Consider the following 21,453-nt stretch of genomic DNA (forward strand, 5'->3'; position numbering starts at 1 on the left):
TCCTACATTTTATATGTAAACTATTAGTGAAGAAGACAAGGCTTTCTCAGTAATCACATCTCAGATGTGCAATATTCGCTGCTGCATATGATGAAATAAGACAGAAATAAAAAATTCATGTAATTCCTACTACTATTACATATGTATAGAAATGCACACAAAATGATTTATAAGAGAAGACACAGAAAAAAGAAAATGTGGGACTTTAGCTGCATGTATATTGCTCTAATTTTTTATATCATGTAGTCATATGTGACTTGTGTAATGAATAATAAATGTTTTAAAAACATAATAATCTGGTTGATACATGCATTTCTCTTCATTTACACTATCCCTCCCTTCCTGTACACTTTCTACTTGAAATACTTGCCCTAAAATCTAGAATTATACTTTTAACCTGATTACCAAAGACTCTAAAGTCCTAATAACCAAAGACTTTAAATTAGTATGCTTTCTATGCTCCCCAATCAAAACACTTAGAGACGGTGCCTGGGTGGCTCAGTTGGTTGAAAACTGCCTTCTGCTTAGGTCATGATCCTGAAATCCCAGAATCGAGTCCCGTATCAGGCTCCCTGCTCAGCGGGGAGTCTGCTTCTCCCTCTGACCCACCCCCCTCTTCTGCTCTCTCTCTCTCTCTCTCTCAGTCTCTCTCTCCAATAAATAAATAAAATCTTAAAAAAAAATTTAGAGAATATAGAAATAGTAGAAAATACATATACTGTACTCCTTACCAGATATTGAGCTCTACCTTCTCTGTCAGGTATTTTTGGTATCTCTTGGTAAACCCACCACCTAATATATCATCTGGAACAGAATAAGCATTGAGACAGAGTTGTTGAGTGAACCAATAACATCACTCTCATGGGGAGTATACAATCTATCCACCCTCCTCCCTCAAAGAACACTAAACTTGTTCCAATATCCACCCTCACCTATAAAGTCTATCAAAAAGCTGACCTACAACAGCTCCAGGTTATATCTGACTTGGTAAGAGCATTTTTGCCTATTCAAGAATGGGCATGTGACATGTTAGGAAGCAGGTTCTTGAAAAGGTGTACTTGCTTCTTACGGACGCTATCTCGTCTGAAACCTGCTTGGTACCTGCCATCAGCTTGAGAATTAAGCCACTATGAAGGTCTGCAAGTAGAGAGCCAAGAGGTGGAAAGAACTTGGGTAACATCAGTAAGCTAATTAATCAACCATCCCCAAAGACTGCTTAATTATTGAATTTCCTCTTATTTGAGGAAATGCCCTCTTTATTCAAATAAGTTGGAGTTGCTGTTGTTTACAGCCAAATGTATCCATTTGGTGCTCTAAGTTGATCAGAATCACAAATACGGTGAAAATACCCCAATACAGATATTGAGTTGTTTTTGTTTTGTTTTGTTTTTTTAACCAAACTACTCTGCCTAGATTCCCAATATTGTTCTAATAATACTTCAGGTTTGGCTGAATGACCATAAGTTGGTTGACAAACTCAGGTAGGAATCAGCTTGTGAAGAACAGATGAAAGACAACCACAAGGGACGCCTGGGCGGCTCAGTCGGTTAAGCTGCTGCCTTCGGCTCAGGTCATGATCCCAGAGTCCTGGGATCGAGTCCCACATCGGGCTCCTTGTCCAGCGGGAAGCCTGCTTTCTCTCTCTGCCTCTGCCTGCAACTCTGCCTGCTTGTGCTCTCTCTCTGACAATTTTATTAAAAAAAAAAAAAAAAAATTCTTAAAAAAAAAAAAAAAAACAACCACAAAACAAACTTCCAGAAGTAAAATTTCCAAAAGATATGTAACATTCAATTGCTTTGCTTTATCCCTTATTAGAGGACTAGTGTCAGGAGGGATGCACTGTAACATTTGTTTTAGGATTCCAGCATTCTACAAGGCTTCCTAGGTGGTATCCTCCCACTAATGTCTACACTAAGTGGTTCCATTTGGAACCTAAAACAAAATGTTATCATCCACAAAAGAAAAACATTTGGTAAAGAGACTTCTTTGTTCCAAGCACCTAAAAGGACTTCTATAAACATTAAAGAAAAATAAAAGATTTTAAAAGATTGAAAACATTTTTTCAAAAAACTGAAACACATTGGAAAGCTGGGGCTGAATCAAGTTCCCAAACATCAGAACAGCTGTAATCACAAAATAACTGCAAAGAAAGAAAAAAACATCTAAACAGAAAGTCCAATTTAATATCCAACCAATCAACTCCTTTAAAAACCGTATTTTGGTCAAATCATCATCTTCACAACAGTGAAAATAAAAATATCTACAAAGTAGGCAAACCCAACACAGTAAAAGACCAGAGAAATAAAGAAGTTTCTTCTTTTTTAACCTTTAAATTACATCTTTTCTAAGAATGCCAATGGTAAAATTGTGTATACATTTATTCAATATATTTCTGAATATCGATGTTAGCCAAAATTATTGTGGTAATCATTTTGCATTCTATAAAAATATCAAATCATTATGCCATACACCTCGATCTAGTATAAAGTTATATATCAATTATACCTCAATAAAAAATATTTATGGAATATGAATGATTTATTCCATATTATTAAATGACTTTAACTTTTACTCAATAATACTAATGTCCTAGATCTGTGCTAAGACCTAAGGGGTACAGATTAATACGACAATGCCAGGTCTTCCAAAGTTTACAATGTAGTAATCTCCCCATCCCCCATGCCCTCACTCTCACTCTCCACATGCCTGATCTCACATCCGTCACCACCTTCCATCCATATGGTTCAGGCTAAACACTCAAAAGTCATTCTGAATTCTTCCCTTTCAACACACAATCAATCAGCAAGCCTTATCAGTGTTAGTTACCTCCAACAACATACCCCAGAAGCCTATCACCTCTCACCAACTCCGACTGTTAAGGTCCAGGTCACTGCCGCCAGCAAATCACTCCTGGACCACAGTCCCAGACCCAGTGTCCCTGCTCCACTCTTGCCTCGCCCTCCCGGAGCCTGTTCACCACCCAGCAGACACAGTATTCTTCTAAGGGCATGAAGAGGACCACATCATTCTCCTGGTCCAGTCCTTCAGCTGCTGGAATAAACCTTGTGATCTGACCTATAGCTACCTCTCAAACCCCATGCCCTACATGGGGCCCCTAATGCACTAACCACTAGCCATGCTGGCTTTGTTTCTGGCCTTGAAACAGCCCAAATTTATTGACATCTCTGCTCCTCCCCGGGCTCCTGATCTAGGTATTCTTCATACAGCTGTGCTCTCAGTGTTTAGGTTTCCTCACAACTTGTCAGCCCTGCTAGAGTGAGAAAGTAGAAATTCATGTGCTGAGCATTTTAGCTCACTGTTCTGTTCTACTTTTTAAAGTAAACTTTTTGTTGAAATGTAACATAATTACCAAAAAAAAAATGCAGAAACATTAAGTGTATAGATAAACGAATCTCTCAAAGGAAACACCAACATAACTAGCAGACAGATCAAGAAACAGCACCCAGAAGACCTTCCAGGTCCTGCTCCGAAGTCAATATCCTCACAATGAGGTAACAGCAATCTCGATCTATAATTTCATAAATTAGCCTTACTTTTTGAAATTTATATAAACAAAATCATGTAGACTCTTTGTCTCCAGCTTCTTTCACGCAACGTTATGTTTTTGAGATTCACCCATGTTGTTTAAGCACAGTTGTAATACAAACCTTTACAATACACTGCATTTGACCATTTATTGACAAGTGGACATTTGGGTTATTTCCAGTTTGGGACAACCTCTCATCATGCTGCCAGGAAAATTCCTGCACATGGCTTCTAGTAAATGTATCAATATATTTCTACTGGGAATACACTTAATGGAATTGCCACATTGTATCATATTCAGCTCTAGTAATACCACTAAATAGTTTTCCAAAGTGATCGTATTGGTTTAAAAAACCTAGAATCTTGGGGCGCCTGGGTGGTTCAGTGGGTTAAGGCCTCTGCCTTCAGTTCAGGTCATGATCCCAGGGGTCCTGGGATCGAGTCCCACATCAGGCTCTCTGCTCAGCAGGGAGCCTGCTTCCCCCTCTCTCTCTGCCTGCCTCTCTGCCTACTTGTGATCTCTGTCTGTCAAATAAATAAATAAAATCTTTAAAATAAATAAATAAATAAATAAATAAACCAGAATCAGTGTAAATGAATTTCAGATAATCCTTGCAAATATTTGACATGATCTGTCTTTTTAATTTTAGTCATTCTGGTGAATATATCATGGCATCTCATTATGCTTTTGGATTGCATTTCCTAGATGGCAAATGAAGCTGACCATCACTTCATGTTTATTGGCCATTTGGATAACTTATTGTGTGAAGTACCTATTCAAGTGTTTGCCCATTTTTAATTTTTTTTAAAATCAAGTTGTAGTTCTTAATATATTCAGGATACAAATCCTTTTTCAGGCATATGCATTATAAATTTCTCCCCCTTTGTGATTTGCTTTTTCATTCTCTTTACCGTATGTTCTGATGAACAGCTCTTAATTTCACGCTATCCAATGTGTCATTTTCCCCTTTACAGTGTTTATTGTTAATTTAAGAAACCACCACCTACCCTAAGATCATAAAGGCATTCTCCTACATTTTCTTCCAAAGGTTGATTGTTTTTACCTTATAGGTTCACATTTATAATCACATTAAATTGATTTTTCATATAAAACATGAGTTAGGGGATAACTCTTTTTCCATAAGGATATCATTCTGACCCCACACTGTTATTGAAAATTCCATCCTTTCCTTACCGTACTGATAACATCTTTGTGAAAAACAGTGTCTACTTGTCTTATCCTTGTGCCAATACTACAGTATTAAACTAGAATGCCTTTATATTAAGTCTTGATATCTGATAGTGTAAGTCCTCCAGTTTTGATCTTTCACTTCAAGGCTGCTTTGGTAATTCATATCCCTTCAGATTTTCATATCAATTTTACAAATGGTTTCCACCAAAACAACCAACCAACCAAATAAAACTTGTTAGGATTTTTAATGGGACTGCATCTTTTGAAATCTACTGACTTGTGCTTTATGTATATGGTTAATTGTGGTAAACATTCCATGTGCATTTGATCAACTGTCATAGGATAGTATTCTACATATGTCAGTTAGGGCATGTCTATTAATTACATTGACCAGATTACTTCTCTGCCCTTTCCAGTTTTATCTTCTTGCTTATTCTCTCAGCAGTTGAGTCAGATATGTTTAAGTCTCCCATTAGGATTGTGTTTGTCTATGTCTTTTGCTAGTTCTTTCAGTTTTTGCTTTCCCATTTGATTATATGTATGTTATATATTATATATTATATATATATATATATATATATATATATATATATATATATCTTTTAGTATACTGACCCTCTTCATTTCTAGTAATGTTCACTTCCTTAAAGTCTACTTGTCAAATACTCATGAAGTTACATCTGATTTCTTTTCATTTGCATGATATAACTTTTTTCATGTTTTTATTTACAGGCTTTCTGTGCCTTTATATTTTAAAATTGTCCATTAAGGAATATCACGTTGGTTTTTGCATTCAATCCACTAATAATGGTCTCTTAATTGAAATATTTAGTCCATTTAAATTTAACATAATTATTGATCTAGTTGGATAGCTACCATATTAGTGTTTACTTTCTATATGACCCAATTGTTTCTTTTTTCTCACTTCTTGCCTGATTTCTGCATTAAGAAAATTCTTTTATTATCCAATTTTTTCCTTTAATTTACTTGTTAGTTAAATAATCTTTTACTTTTATTTTAGAAAATTTAGTTAAATCTACTTGATGATGCCAGAACTTTTTAACTCTTAAATTCCCTGTTTCCCTTTGCCTTTCAATTTTTTTCTTATCATTATATAAACTGTACATATTTTTAAACCCATAAAATATTATAATTGTTTAGTACCACCAACATTTATATTTATTCACCCAAATATTTACCCTCTGTTGCTATTTACTCTATTCTGCATTTCCATGCTTCCATCAGAATTCATTTTCTAGGATTTCTTTGGTGTGGCTAAGTTGGGTTTTGCCTATCTGAATACATCTTTATTTGCCTTTAATTTTTTGACAAAAACTACTTATTACGAAAATCAAATTTGGAAATCAAAACTACTTATTAAGCAAATCAAATCTGGAAGGTCTTAAATTGGCTAAGGAAAAAGCTTCAAATCCTTTATATATACATTAGTTTTACTCTAACAAAGCAATCTATACACACTTTTAAGATTTAGAGCTATTTTCTTTCCTTTTCCATGAAAGAAAAACACAATTTAAAAATAAACAGGAAGAAATTTACAACAGAAAATGTCAATTCTAAAAAATCTTACACAATTTGGATGATTCTTCATCAAGTGGCAGAACTCGTCATCATTAGAAAAAAATTTTATTTTAAAGGTACAATGATAAATTTAATTAGGCATGCCCAAAGACAAGTCATGTTGTCTAAATACCCACTTAATGCCATTATCTTTTCAAATTTGCAGCTGCCCATCCTCTCTCCCCTTTTTTTAACACTAAATACCCAAACATCTCAAACTTAGCCTTTCCCTGTTTAATATAATTCCATTTCATTGGATTTTTTTTTATTTAGCAAAGTGATAATGGTGGTATAGGATATACTGTGATAATGCTAAATGTCCATATTTATATAGAGACACAGTATACACTCCTAGCCCTTTGGAGAAAGAAGTAGAAGTCAAGGATTTTTAAGCACAAGGATGAACACTCCCCAGATCTCAGGAGAGCAAACAGAGAAAATTTTCTTCTTTCCCACAGCGCATGATAATACGTTATTTCCACACCAGTGCATTCACATTTTTGAGACAAAAAGGGATAACAAGTAACTTGGATCAGAAATGGATAGACACTTTTTCCCGTTATATTTGCTCAAGATAGTCTCCCATAAGTAGAGAGTCATATCATAAAGAGAAGAAAAACATTAAGAAAAAAAAAACAACTCATTAAAACAAAGCAATCAAACACAAAAGCAAAAAATATAGAAGATGGTAACTTGCTCCCAGAAAATATAAAATTTTGAGAAATAAAAGGCTGGAATCTATTAGTATTCTGTTAACCCACTTCCAGTCTTCCTATTTAGTCTTTCTCGTTCTTCCACATCATCGCCATTTTCACCTCCTTCTCCCTTTATCCTCATCCCCTTCATCATCAATATGTTACAAGTTTTATTTATTATTATGAAAATCAGCTTCTTCTCCCTCCCTTTCTCTATCATCCATATAAGAAGCTAAACTGTACTTTAATAGATCTGACCAAGTAGCACTTTTTATGAAGTCTCCTAATTCACCTGCTCCTGAATCCAAATCACTGGTGAACAAGGTGAAGAAAGTTGGAGATTTTTCATGGTACCTCTTCAAAAAAACTTTATTTTGTATCTGACATGAATATTTCATCAAGTACTTCCTAGATTCCCATTTGATCTCAGTCAACACTGAAAATGGGTCCCCACTCTTACTGAGATGAATGTATTTTAAAGTAAAGATTTTCAGCAAAATTTAAAAAAAAATTTATGATTCAAAATCTTCAAATTCTGTCACTTCAGTTTTCAGAAATAGTTCAGTATTTCTTCCTTCTTATCCCTGAGCAAGGTAGTCCTTTGCACACAGTTGACAAACATTGCCCCAAAATTTGGGATTAGGGAAATCAGTTATGGCCTCTTATTAACTGTCTGCAAAGTTCATTACACTTTCGTTTTACTTTGAAAGTTTTCTCACTGGCTTGTTTGTAAAGTCTATTTCAATTTACACATCTGTGTATATAAATGCCTACCATTGTTTTTTCCCTCTCTTCAGTGAGTCTAGAGTGGCAAATTTTTCCCCTGGCCAGGATCTGGAAGTGGTCTTGGGTTGCTCATTTGAAGAGACGGTAAAGAAAGACTTAAGGTTAAGACTAATGCTGTGAGATAAATCCAAAACACCAGTCACACAGGGAGATGTTTATATTTGAAGATGCTCAAATAACTATGCCTTCACTTTTTTTTTTTTTTTAAAGATTTTATTTATTTGTCAGAGAGAGAGCAAGCACAGACAGACAGAATGGCAGGCAGAGGCAGAGGGAGAAGCAGGCTCCCTGCTGAGCAAGGAGCCCGATGCGGGACTCGATCCCAGGACGCTGGGATCATGACCTGAGCCGAAGGCAGCTGCTTAACCAACTGAGCCACCCAGGCATCCCATGCCTTCACTTTTTAATATTTTTGCTGGGTATATAATTCTAGATTGGCAACTATTTTTTATCACCCTAAAGATATTATACAGTTGTTCATCATATTTATCACCATTTTATCTTTTCTGTTAAAAATCATCTTTTGGTTTATTTATTGGTGTTTCGAAGGTAAGGTCTCTCTCTCTCTCTCTCTCTTTTTTTTTTTTTCCTGGCTGCCTTTAAGATTGACTTAGTTTTCAACAGTTTTACTAAGATACATCTAGGTAGATTGTTTTTTTTTTTGTTTTGCTTTTATTCACTGATGCTGCTTGAGACTAACAGAGCTTCTTCAGGTAAGGTTTTTAAAGAGTTCTGGAAAATTCTCAGCCATTATCTCATCAAATTTGCTTCTGTCCCATTTTCTTCCTATGGCCCTTCAAATGCTACAAAGTCGTAACATTACAGATATATTAGATATGTTCACTGTCTCATGTATTTATTTTTAGTCCCTGTGCATCATTTTCATTATTTTCTATTGACTTTTTTTCTACTCATTAAACCTATCTTTTGCTCTGTCATATCTAATATCTAATTCAAATACTGAGTTCTCAGCTTCAGTTATTATATTTTTTTCTCTCTTAGAATGTCCACTTGACATCTATACATCTTAATTTTTTTGGCAAAATTCCCTATCTCATTATTTCATCTGTTTCATCTTTCCTTCATTTGCTAGAACATATCAATCATGATCATTCTGAAGGCCTCATTTGCTAATTCTAATCAATATCTGAATACAATATCTGAAATATGTTATTTAAGCCAGTTTCCATTGTCCAGCTTTTCTTTCAGATTTAGTCATATGATCCCATCTCTTAGCATCAAGTCATTTTTTTAAAAGCTTTATTTATTTCAGACAGAGAAAGAGCAGAGCGAGAGGCAAAGGGAGGGGGAGAGAATCTCAAGAAGACTCTGTGCTGTGCATGGAGCCTAACACAGGGCTCAATCTCATGACCTCAGATCATAACCTGAGCTGAAACCAAGAGTCAGATTGGGCTCAGGGGTGCCTGAGCCACCCAGGCACATCCCTCTTAGCACTGAGTCATTTTTAATTAAGTGCTGGATGCTGTATATTAAGAAACTTTGGAGAATCCAGGTAATATGTTTCTCCAGAGTAGGTCTACTCTGACTTCTGCCAGGCAGAGTAGAAAGCATTCATCACAAACTAATTAGGGAGTGAGTTCACTGGAGGCTGAGTTGCAGGTGTGACGGGCTTTAGCCACTCTCAGTCAAGGACATTCCTACAGCACAGAACTGCAGTGCTTCCAACTGAAAGCGCTGTGCAGAGAGCCCCTCCTCAGCAAAATGAAACTGCAGGACACTCCACTTCTTGGCGGGTGAGAATTCTACCGCTAAACCACCAAGGCACCGATACACTCCACTTTTTGAAAGTGTGTGACTGAACTTTAGCATTCTGCTGTGCAGTTTCATAATTCTGCAAATGTCTTGAAGGGGAATCAGCAATGTTTTTAGCTCCAATCTCTACCTGTTTGTCTATGCTCAAACAACTCAGCTCTACATGGGCTGACACGAGATGTTCAGACTCTTGTTTATAATCCGGAATCCAATTTCCCAAGTGAAAAGAGGCTGTAGGTTGTCATTTTACCTCTCCACGTTTTCCCTCTAGAACCTTAAACATTCTGCTATTCCCTGCTACAATAACTCTGATGTTATGCAAATCATTTTTGTATTGAATCTGTCTTCATAGATCTCAGCAGTAATATTGATGTGTTCAAGTTCCTATCTGACATGCATTTTCTTGCCCTATTTTATTTTCTTTATATCATTTCATTTCTTCGGTATCATTTATTTTCTTTATATCACATCACTACTTCTCTCGTATTACATATTAAGGATGTTTTATGTTTAACTTTCCCTACTAAAACGTAAGTCCCAAGAGAACAAGGGCTTTACTGAATCCTCAGGGTAAAATCAGGCTGAATATTGACTGACCCTGGTATTCTTACTCATCCTATCATACTTCACTTATCATGACTACTTTTGTCATCTAAAGACAATGCCAGGGTGCCTGGGTGACTCAGTGGGTTAAGGCCTCCGTCTTCAGCTCAGGTCATGATCCCAGGGTCCTGGATCAAGCCCTGAGTCAGGCTCTCTGTTCGGCGGGGAGCCTGCTTCCCCATCTCTCTCTCTGCCTGCCTTTCTGCCTACTTGTGGTCTGTCAAAAAACAGATAAAATCTTAAAAAAAAAAAAAAAGATAATGCTTATATTTTTCTCTGTAAATATTCCAAATGTCCTTATTGTTTTTCAGTATGAGAGAAGAAAAAAACTAATTCTACATTTACATATTCTTAGTCAAAAACTCTTACTCCCCTCTCTTCATGTTTCCTTACTTTCTCCTCTATAAGAGAGAGGAATTAGAGCTATATTTCCTTGGGTTTCTCTCCTCCATGGTTCCTTGCCTTCATTTGACTGTTGAGACCTTGATGGTCATTCCTCTCTATGCCTGACTCTCTACTGTAGTAAGGAGACCTACCCTCAGTCACAGGATGTGCCTTCTACAGCAGGCTGCAGACCTGTCTGTCTCTATCCAGGCTCTCTGGTCTCCCACATTCTGACTCTGCTACAAACAGCGCCTGGGAGTCAGGCCACACTTCTCATCGCAGTTGAAGGGCAAATATATTCAGAATCTACTCCGCAGGCCCCTCTTGCCTGCAAAGACCAGGATTTAAGAAGCAGAATATAAAGTCCCCACTCTGACCGTGGGTTCCAGTCATATTCTCCAATCCAGGTCTTCTGGAGCCAAGAACTTAGAAGTTACTCAATGCTCAGTAATGAGGTAGATATTTTAATCTTCAACTTGCTCCTATCTATTCTTCCTTGGCTAGAACCAAAGAGAGACATAAGGGTTATTAATTAGGACACATCACCAGTGTGTAAGGTCTGGGGGTTGGGAAAGAAGTTCCCCAAAACAAACCATATTTAAAGAGCAATCACTGAAGGGGCCCCAGTTCACCTGGTATATACATTTATTTTGAAATAATAATTTACTCTAACTGTAGGACATCAACAATTCTTTTTTTTTTTTAAAGATTTTATTTATTTATTTGACAGAGAGAGAGATCACAAGTAGGCAGAGAGGCAGGCAGAGAGAGAGGGGGAAGCAGACTTCCTGCCAAGCAGGGAGCCCGATGCGGGGCTCGATCCCAGGACCCTGAGATCATGACCTGAGCCGAAGGCAGAGGCTTTAACCCACTGAGCCACCCAGGCGCCCCGGACATCAACAATTCTTATAAACACTTACAAATCTTGTAATCATATTTCCCTAGCTGTATTTTTGAAAGCATGTTATTTACCCAGAGGTACAAAATCTTTTCTGCTGACAAAAATAAATAAAACTACGATTATTTGATATTTTGCATTTTGTAATATACCACTACCAAGCAGAATGTAATGACTAATAGCCCTGGTAATTCCGCTAGCCTCAGATGTAAAAAATGTAGTTTTCCTCATCAATCCTCAAGGCAATAGATTTAGAAATGTAAACAAATGTAAAATTTTTAAAATGTCATTAAGTCACAATCATACAGGTAAAGCTGATTCCTCTCATACTTTAGGGTATGCTCATACTAGCACCCTACAATGTGTTACTTCTGGAATCCTTACAAAACCACAAGCTCCTGAAGAGTAGGAGCACAGACTTCTCAAAAAGCAAAGTTTAAGTCTTGCATTGCTTGTCTCCTTAACGCATAGAGATTACTTTTCTACCAAATTGTAGACACTTTTCTTCTAAGACTTAATAGGAAGAAATCAACCCGTATCTAAGTCAGAGAGATTTTATATTTTCCTATAAAAACATCACCCAGAATTTAGATATTTCACTTGACTCTCCAGGCTTTACCTGGTTCTCTGGGATTCTGCATGTGAGTTCTTAACTAGCTAACAGCAAGAACGTTTTGTCCAGAGGCACATCCTCTGTATTACTACCCATCAGTATTACTAAACTGTAGCACGTATTCTGGCTCAACCTGCATCAGATCACACCACTGAGTACCCGACTACACCTGCTGAACTGTTCAAAGACTGACAGGAACATGCACCCAGCATGAGTGGGAGAAAGGGGATGAGATTGAGTCCTTTGTGATCTCACACTAGATACAAAGTATAGGAATGAATGACTCCACCAGAAATGTAAGGAGGACACCGAGTTTTGAGAACTTACCAGACCAGTTTCTAAACAAAAAATTCTTACAGGCTATGCAAAGGGATGCCTTGGAAAAGGAAAGGAAGACCCACTGAAAACAGAACACAGGTGTTTGTGGAGGATTCAAGCAGACACTGGATTTACCAGCAGCCACTTTGGAATACCTAAATAACAGGCAGGTGAGGAAAAAGTACAATCTGTATTGTATTCTACAGGTACCAAAATATAAAGGTATGTATGTGCAAGAAGCATAATAACCCAGAGCCTAAAGAGGAAGTATTTGCACTATGCCTTGAAATACTGAAGAAGGTATTATAGAAAAAGGGCTCTTGGAGATTTACAAAACAAAGGATGATTGCGTTTTAGCCACAGTACATGATTGGATTTTGGTCTTAGAGCAAGTTGGAGCAGGTACAGACTGGAAGGAAATATACCTCAAGCTCCAAATGACCTGGAAAGAAGTAGACGAAAAGACTGTTCTACAGAATAGAATGCAATACAGACACCTGGGCTCATGCCACTATACTGTCCATGGGAAGGAAGTATTTACTATCAGGCACTGGTTTCCAACCTCAAGCTCTGTGATTGCCCTCAGGCCCAAGAAAGAAAGAAATCTTCTACCAAGGCACTTAATTCTAAATGAAAAGCAAAATTCTGAGGTTACCAACAAGCCTTAAGGACAGATGAGACTGAGTCTCTTCAGACCTGAATTTCAAGTTCTGGTGGCCAACACAGAACGAGGCTGAGGTGCTGGTGAATTCTCTGAAGCAGTGGGCATCAATAAATTTCCTACCTGTACTTTTGGAGGAAGAGAAGGAGGTTGCAGCAGACAGTATCAACTGATCCCATTCGATCCCTTTATATCCTGTCCCGAGCCCACGGGGGCTCGCACACACATGTAGGCTCATTCCTAACTGGGCCTTCCAAGTTCTTGGCATGAAATGGCCACCTAAGGGTTCCTGGCCTTCTCCACCAGAACTGCTGGCCATAAGCCAAGTGTAAAGAGAGACTGAGGGGGGCGCCTGGGTAGCTCAGTGGGTTAAAGCCTCTGCCTTCAGCTCAGGTCATGATCTCAGGGTCCTGGGATCGAGCCCCGCATCGGGCTCTCTGCTCAGCAGGGAGCCTGCTTCCCCCGTCTCTCTCTCTCTGCCTGCCTCTCTATCTACTGGTGATCTCTCTCTGTCAAATAAATGAATAAAATCTTTTAAAAATTAATTAATTAATTAATTTTTTTTTTTTTTAAAGAGAGAGAGAGAGAGACTGAGGAAGGGCTATGCTACATGCTCTCTCACATGACACCATTTTCTAGACTGTCATAAGGATCTGGTTCATGTCCCATAACCAAACTAGACAAGGTTAACTACTGGCTGGAGAAGGACAACCTGTCTGAGAACACCAGGTGGTTCACTTCGTAGCTATCTGCCAAATTAGAAATGACTTAAATAACCAGTCCCAAAGCACCCACCGGAGAGGGTAAGCTCACTACTTCCCTCTTAGAAGACTCGAATGGCTCCATGAGGGGAAGACTGAAGAAGGACCAGTTATTCTCCTTTCTCTCTGCTCCTTCTGAGTCTGGCACCTCCAAAGCCAAATAACAACGATGGACTTCACTCGTAAAACGCAAGGCTGAGAAGCAGCTCCTTCGGTTAACTTAAAAGTAATAGTATTAAGGCTAGGAATTCAAAAGATGTTAATTGTTTTTTAAATGTTCCCCCCAGAAGGCAAACTACTGAGAGGTTTTCCCTTGTCCTGCCCCCAGACCCACCAGCTCCCCACCCCCCCACCCCCTCCCCGCCACCAGAAGCAGAGCAAAGACTGGCTGACTATCCAAACGGAAAACCAGACTAGGAAGAGGAAGAACTAGAGGAAGGAGTAGAAGGCCATGTGAACTAAGGGCTTAAAGGAATCAAAGGTCTTAGGTGAAAGAACAGGCTCACCAGAGGAGACTCTTATCAATACTCTTCTGAGTTGCATAAAAAGTACAAATATTACTTATTCAAAATCCAGATATTAAATAGCAAGTAAAATAAAACAGAGAAGAGCAATCACTAAGTGAATGTAACATTACCTGAACCTACAATGTATAAAATCAATAGTTCTTTGGGCAGCAGAGTGAGAGGACAGGGATAGGGGTGTGTGAAAACAAGTACTAATGTAAAATCATTAAAGGCCCAGGAGAATAGGTCATATAAAACTAGGTGATCCGCTGCTGCACTGTCAGCTACGGACCAGTTCACAAACAGCCTGCCTGCATTTCCTATAGGCAAGGATTTCTTTCAAAATAAAAATTACAATCATTATCTGCTTCACAATTCATAACTAGCTGTGCAAAACATGAACTCATCACACTAAAATTTTCAGAACAAACATCAAAAGCCATTAACAACCTCTTAAGTAACTGCTATTTGTATGTTTATGACTTATTTAGGCAATCTTTTTGTCACATAGATGTTTGATTTCTGAAAACCGTCACAATAAAAAAAAATTAACTACTGAGAAAATTTTAAGACCTTATAGAAAAATAGTGAAAGACGCCAAAAATATGTTTATATTTATAAAATAAACAACTAAAACAGCTTGTTAAATTAGGCAAATCAAAAACATTTTCCACTTCTAGTGAGGACTATAGTATGAATTTCCATTTTCCATCACCTGCACTGTAGAAATCTTTCAAGAATCTCTTCCTCAAACACCGTCCCCACCACCAGCAGTTTCAGCAATATGGATGATGATTAAAAATATATTTTGTGGGCGCCTGGATGGCTCAGTGGGTTAAGCCTCTGCCTTCGGCTCAGGTCATGATCCCAGGGTCCTGGGATCAAGCCCCACATGGGCTCCCTGCTCAGCAGGGGGCCTGCTTCCCTCTCTCTCTGCCTGCCTCTCTGCCTACTTGCGGTCTTTTTCTCTCTGTCAAATAAATAAAATCTTTAAAAAACATATATACATTTTGTTTGCAGGTAATACACTACGATGGCTTTCTGTGTCAAACTGGCTAGGCTATAGTAACCAGTTATTTATCAACTATTACCCTAATTGTAGCTGTAAAGGTATTCTGCAGATGTGGTTAAGACCTACAATTAGTTGACTGTAAGTAAAGGAGATTATCACCAATGCTGCATATGGCGGGCCCTCATCCAATCAGTCAAAGGCCTTAATTGTCAACTGAGACCTGCCTCAAGACTGCAAAGTCAACTCCTATCTGAGTTTCCAGCCTGAAAGCCTGCCCTATAGATTCCAACTTGCTACCCTAAAAATCATGTGAGCCAATCCTTTAGAAAAAAAAAAAAAATCTATATATCTATATCTATATCTATATATCTCCAACCTATTGGTTCTGTTGCTCTGCAGACTCAAACTGATAAATACACAAAGACTTTTTTTAATTTAATTTTATTTGTATATGTGTGTGTGTTCCAAAATTCATTGTTTATGCACCACACCCAGTGAACCATGCAATACATTCCCTCCTTAATACCCACCACCAGGCTTACCCATTCTCCCTCCTCCCCTCCAAAACCCTCAGTTCCTCTCTCAGAGTCCACAGTCTCTCATGGTTTGTCTCCCCCTCCGATTTCCCCCAACTCACTTCTCCTCTCCATCTCCCAAAGTCCTCCATGTTATTCCTTATGCTCCACAAGTAAGTGAAACCATATGATAATTGACTCTCTGCTTGACTTAATTTCACTTTTTATGTCTAAGTCTCTACCTCTTGATTCTATCCCTTTCCGATTTACTGATCCTACTTCTCAGCCCTACCCTACTCATGGAACACACCAAATACAATTCTTGGAAATGAGTTTTTTCCAAGTGTTTGCTTCAACAATCTCTATACCTTTACTTCTCTATTTCTATCCCTCAGGCCCTTCTTTTTCTAATGACTAGAAAAGAACAGCAACAAATATACTTGGCATAAACTAAGATGAAAATTCTTATACAGATGTACATTTGCATATACAGATCCCTACATTAGAGAAATTTCAGATTGCAAAGGACTGTCCACAAAATCACAGTTCTTGAAATATAGTGGTGTTTTCATTCCAACACAGAGCTCAGAAACTGTTTCTAAGAAATCAGAACTACAACTGGGAAATAAAAGCTAAAGAAAAGGTCTAATTTCATTTACAGAAATTGAATTCTTAATCCAGTCCAAGAACATGCTTATTTTATAATCCAAACATCCTTATGCATGGAAAACTTCTTTTTCAATGATGAACTGTAAACTTCAGAGTTCTAGAAGAATTGTCTAGTAAGATATTTCAACAGCATTTTTTCAATGCTAAACTTTAAAGTTACTCGGGTCCCTTAAAAGTGAAACATTCCCGTGTTTAAATAGTTGACTGGAATCAATACCCATTAACTTAGCCTTGTAAATGCACTGAATAGTATAAAGAAAAACATTAAATATTTAAAATAACAAGGTCATCCTTACCTCCCACATCAACCTGTAATCCATATTTTCATCCAAGTCTTCAGGCATTCTCTTCTCTCCAGCGAAGGGTCCAAACTTCTCACCCTGAGTAGTGATGATTACATTAAAAAGGGATTAGTGCAATAATCAAGTTACTAAAATAAACTTATTTTTTTCCTCCAAATCTGCATGCCCAATGAGTGAGACACATTTAAAGTATTACCTAATTTATACAACACAAAATATTTACATATTAAAATCCAACTTAATCTGTTTTTAGCTTAAGAGCCTGAATCCACAATACAGGAGCCAACATAAAAGGGTTAAATTGTATAACATTCAAATTCTGACAAGGCCTCTGGCAAGTGGTCTTAAAATGACAAGCATTGAGTTTTGCCTGACTTGAGAGACAAGCCCACCAGGCAGAAAATCACCTGGTTTCCATAAAAATCACAAATTCATCCCAATTATGAACAAGAAAGAAGTAGGCTTGCCATTCTCAGAGGAAGACTATTCATAAATAAAGTTTAAATTCCCCTGTCAATCTTTCCAACAGCCAAGGCAGCACACTGGAAACCAGAGGTTCTCAAAAGGCAGGCTTTAGAGCCCACTTGGCATGAGAATCAACATGGACACTTATTTCAAATTCAGAATCCTGGGCTTATTAGAATCAGACTCGCTCGAGTAGGGCATGGGGAGCTGCATTTTCAGTTTCCCAGGTGAGAAGCACCAGGGGCTGGCTCCTGCAGTTGCTTGTGAGTCAAGTTCCAGGGCAAGAGACACTGTATTCTCAACAAAGGCAACCAAAGCAGAGTTTGGAGAGCCACGGAGTGGGGCTGGGTTTGTCCAGCCACACCTTCTGCAAAATGTGTGCAGAGAACACAGAGCCATGTGTGCCTTCCTGAGAGTCCTCCAAACCCGCCTATGCTAGTCTTCAGTGGAACCCTTCCCTTCCTAAGACGAAGAAAACTCCAACAAAATCTCCACAGTGGGGCACCTGGGTGGCTCAGTGGGTTAAAGCCTCTGCCTTTGGCTCAGGTTATGATCCCAGGGTCCTGGGATCGAGCCCCACACATCGGGCTCTCTGCTTAGCGGGGAGCCTGCTTCCTCCTTTCTCTCTCTCTCTCTGCCTGCCTCTCTGCCTACTTGTGATCTCTGTCAAATAAATAAATAAATAATCTTAAAAAAAAAAAAATCTCCGGGGAACTTGATAAATACTGTTGGAGGGAAAAGCAACCACCAACCAAAGCAATGCTTTCAGGAATGAACTTAATGAACAATAGAAAACCTAACCCCTGGAAATAGTAACATGTTAAAGCTTAAAGGAATTACAGCTAACTAACCCAGCCCTTCATTCTACAAATAAAGATAAGGGGTCCTGAGAAGCTATCAAAATGGCAGCACCCAGAAAATGCATTCTTTAATGTTAATTTAGGGCCAAAAAATAGCTATAGAGATTCCCCAAATCAAGATTATAATCCTAAATAGCCCAGGCACAAGCAGACCAAAGAAACAGAAAGACTGCTATTTATAGTAACATGGAGTTATTAATACAAAGTTTAGCAAGCAAATTTCAGAGGCTGGAAGCTAGCTCTGCTTCTTCCATTCTTCCTGCCTCACTAGCCACTTCATGCTAAGACTAAGCACTAGGCATCAATTCTCAGGCAGCTACCATGGCCCCAAAGATGCTTTCCTTTTAAAAGCAGTCATTTTTCACCTCAACATGGGACCTTATCACTATTTAATGGCAGTTAAGGAAAGCTGTATAAGTAATTGAAGAAACGAGGCACCTATGTGGCTCAGTCTGTTAAGCATCTGACTCCCCATTTAGGCTCGGGTCACATTCTCTGGGTCGTGAGATAGAGCTCTGTGTCAGGCTCTGCACTCCGAGTAGAGTCAGCTTGAGATTCTTTCTCCCTCTCTCTACCCCCTGACATTTGCATCCCCACCTCGCACATAGGCACACTTGCGTGGGCTCAAGTGCTCTCTCAATCAATCAATAAAATCTTTAAAAAAAAAAAAAAAGAAATGAAAGACTAGGGGAGGGGAATTAATACATTTAATATAATTAATACATAATACGTGAACTACTATGGGTCACACTCCAAATAACTCTATGTGGGAATTTCCCCATTTAACAGTGAAGGACATGGAGAATCAAACAGTTTAAATAACCTACTTGATAAGGTCAACCACCCAGCAAAGATCAGAGAAAAGCTTAGGAACCACTGGTTTGTTCTGCTCAGGCACTGTCTGCTTCACCACACCACCACTCAAAACCCTCACAATAACTGGATGACCCAGTGCCCAGGCAGCTCACCCCTCTCTTCTCACTTTCCATTAACTACAACCTTTAACAACTACGTGGGCCATCCTTGCCTTGCTCATAGTAGTCACTCAATACATGGACTCTTGTGAAGAAACTGACGGACTGCTGTTAAAGCCAATGTGGAAGACAGACCAAAAAATAAGGTGTGTTTTTGGTTATAAATCTGAGGATTTGGTATTAATGCAGGTAGTTCACCTTTTCACTCCACCTAACCACATATTTAGAGTTTCTCAATCATTACAGAAGATAATAATCTAAGTGCACACTTTCTAATGCAACTGATCTACCCATGCCAGTCAGTTTCTCCCTGCAGTACAAATTGGGAAGGGGAAAAAAAAAAAATCAAGTCAGCAGTGTTCAAAGGACTGAAGATGAGGGATGGGAACCCAAATAAAGGCACTGGAATCGGTTAAAAAGACTGCTTGGTTAGGTGTCTAGCAAGATTATTAAAAGAATTACAGATCTGAAAATTCAAAATACGAATCAGGACTCTTGATTTTAAAGCCTCACTATTAACAGTGAACAAGCATTCTATCCTAAACTCAAAATACCAAACTAGAATAAAATGGTTTTCAACTTTTTTCTTCAACCCACAGTAAGAAATACATTTTGTATCGCAACTTGGCACAGTCACATGAACACACTGAAACACACACATAAAGCTAAAATATAAATTTCTTGAAACAATACTACCCTTACTCTTCCAGTATGCTATGCACTTTCACTTCACTTTTTCAAAAATACCAGCTCTGACCCAATAAGTTAACTTCACGACTCATTAATAGCTTGCTATCCAGTTTGAGAAACACTGACATAAAAACATACAAAGAAAAAAAAAAACATACAAAGAGAAGGCAAATTTCTAAGTAGGCCAGTGAGCATATTAGCATGATCTGATCAACTAAACTTGAGTTTCTGTAGCTGCAAGACTACAAAAATGTAAATAGCCAACTCTTAATTATCCTTAGTGCTTATGATATGAAAAAAGTACAAATAATTAAAACAATTTATATTTGACTTTAGAGGAAATTTTGTACTTACTGGACCCACTCTCACTCTGAAGATCTCCCTAAGGATCCTACCATGCTATCCACCCCTTTTCTAACTCCTTGTTCATCCTTGTTTCTGCCATACAAACTGCACTTTCTTCTTATTGTAATTTTATTGCATATTCTGCTTTATTCACTAACCATTTCCCATGCAAAGTCTAACCTAAGAGTAAGCCTCTTCTACCTCAGTGGGCTTCAAATCTGCTTGGGTAACCCACCTGTAAAAAGAAGATTTGGGGTACACACCCCATCTATATGTGATTACGTTTTTTTAGTTGAACAATATGAAATTACCAATATTTGACATTTTCAACCTACAAAATGAAAATTTTTCATATGATTCATTATAATAAAAATTATATATACATATGCATTAGCATAACTAACACCAAAGGTAGGTTTACAACCAATGACAGGAAGAAAACCAGTATTTCAAACTATATCTTCTTGAAAATTCAAAAAATTTTGGCTGAGATCATTGGTTTTAGTCTCTTTAACTAAGCTGTTGATCTATTAGCAGCAGGAAGACTGTCAGCTGTACTGTCTTCTTGCTGTTCATGTGTGATTTTAACATTATTGACGTTACCTTCATTGCCAAGAATTTTCCTAGGATTCTTTATGTCAAGAGGTCACTCTCTAAGGGGTCACTATCTCAAATGCTTACAAGGTCAGGCCCGAGAGCAGCGCAGGATCTGTCATCCAATAACGAACATGTAAAGGACATGTTAGGAAAGGACTGGGAGGGCGCCTGGGTGGCTCAGTTGGTTGAGCGGCTGCCTTCGGCTCAGGTCATGATCCCGGACTTCCAGGATCGAGTCCCGCATCAGGCTCCCGGCTCCTTGGGGAGTCTGCTTCTCCCTCTGACCTTCTTCTCTCTCATGTTCTCTCTCACTCATTCTCTCTCAAATAAATAAATAAAATCTTTAAAAAAAAAAAAAAAAGGAAAGGACTGGGAGGCAAGCTGGGAAGACAGGACCACTCAAGCTTTTCTACTGTAATCAAATATTGCTGTATCACAATGCTGCTAGGTATCTACAAGTATTTTGGAGACGCTGACAACTCAAACATGTACACGAAATCACTACTTTTCTAAGTTGGCAATGAATTCCAAGTTTTCAAAACTCTGCAGATCAAAGTGTGACCACAAGACAAATTCAACCTGTAGACAGTGAAATGGTCAAGGCAAACACATCTCAGACCTGCCCAGTTCCCAGCCTGCAATGGTCTTCTCTGCTGTTTCTAAACAAGGCAGTTAATGGATCTACCCAATAGGCCACCCACTGGACTAGA

The 21,453-nt window shown here is 38.3% G+C and overlaps 1 protein-coding gene across 4 annotated transcripts in view; it reads right to left on the minus strand.

Moving 5' to 3' along the window:
- Positions 1 to 21,453, minus strand: part of PRDM5 (PR/SET domain 5) — a 229,896-nt gene that overhangs the window by 177,934 nt on the left and 30,509 nt on the right. For all 4 annotated transcript variants that reach the window (XM_047718339.1, XM_047718342.1, XM_047718341.1 and 1 more), the window contains exon 2: positions 16,807 to 16,890. In XM_047718339.1, the coding sequence (XP_047574295.1) occupies positions 16,807 to 16,890 (84 nt within the window). The remainder of the gene's footprint in view (positions 1 to 16,806; positions 16,891 to 21,453) is intronic.

The sequence above is a fragment of the Lutra lutra genome, chromosome 2, assembly GCF_902655055.1.
Source record: "Lutra lutra chromosome 2, mLutLut1.2, whole genome shotgun sequence".
In the NCBI taxonomy this organism is placed as follows: domain Eukaryota; kingdom Metazoa; phylum Chordata; class Mammalia; order Carnivora; family Mustelidae; genus Lutra; species Lutra lutra.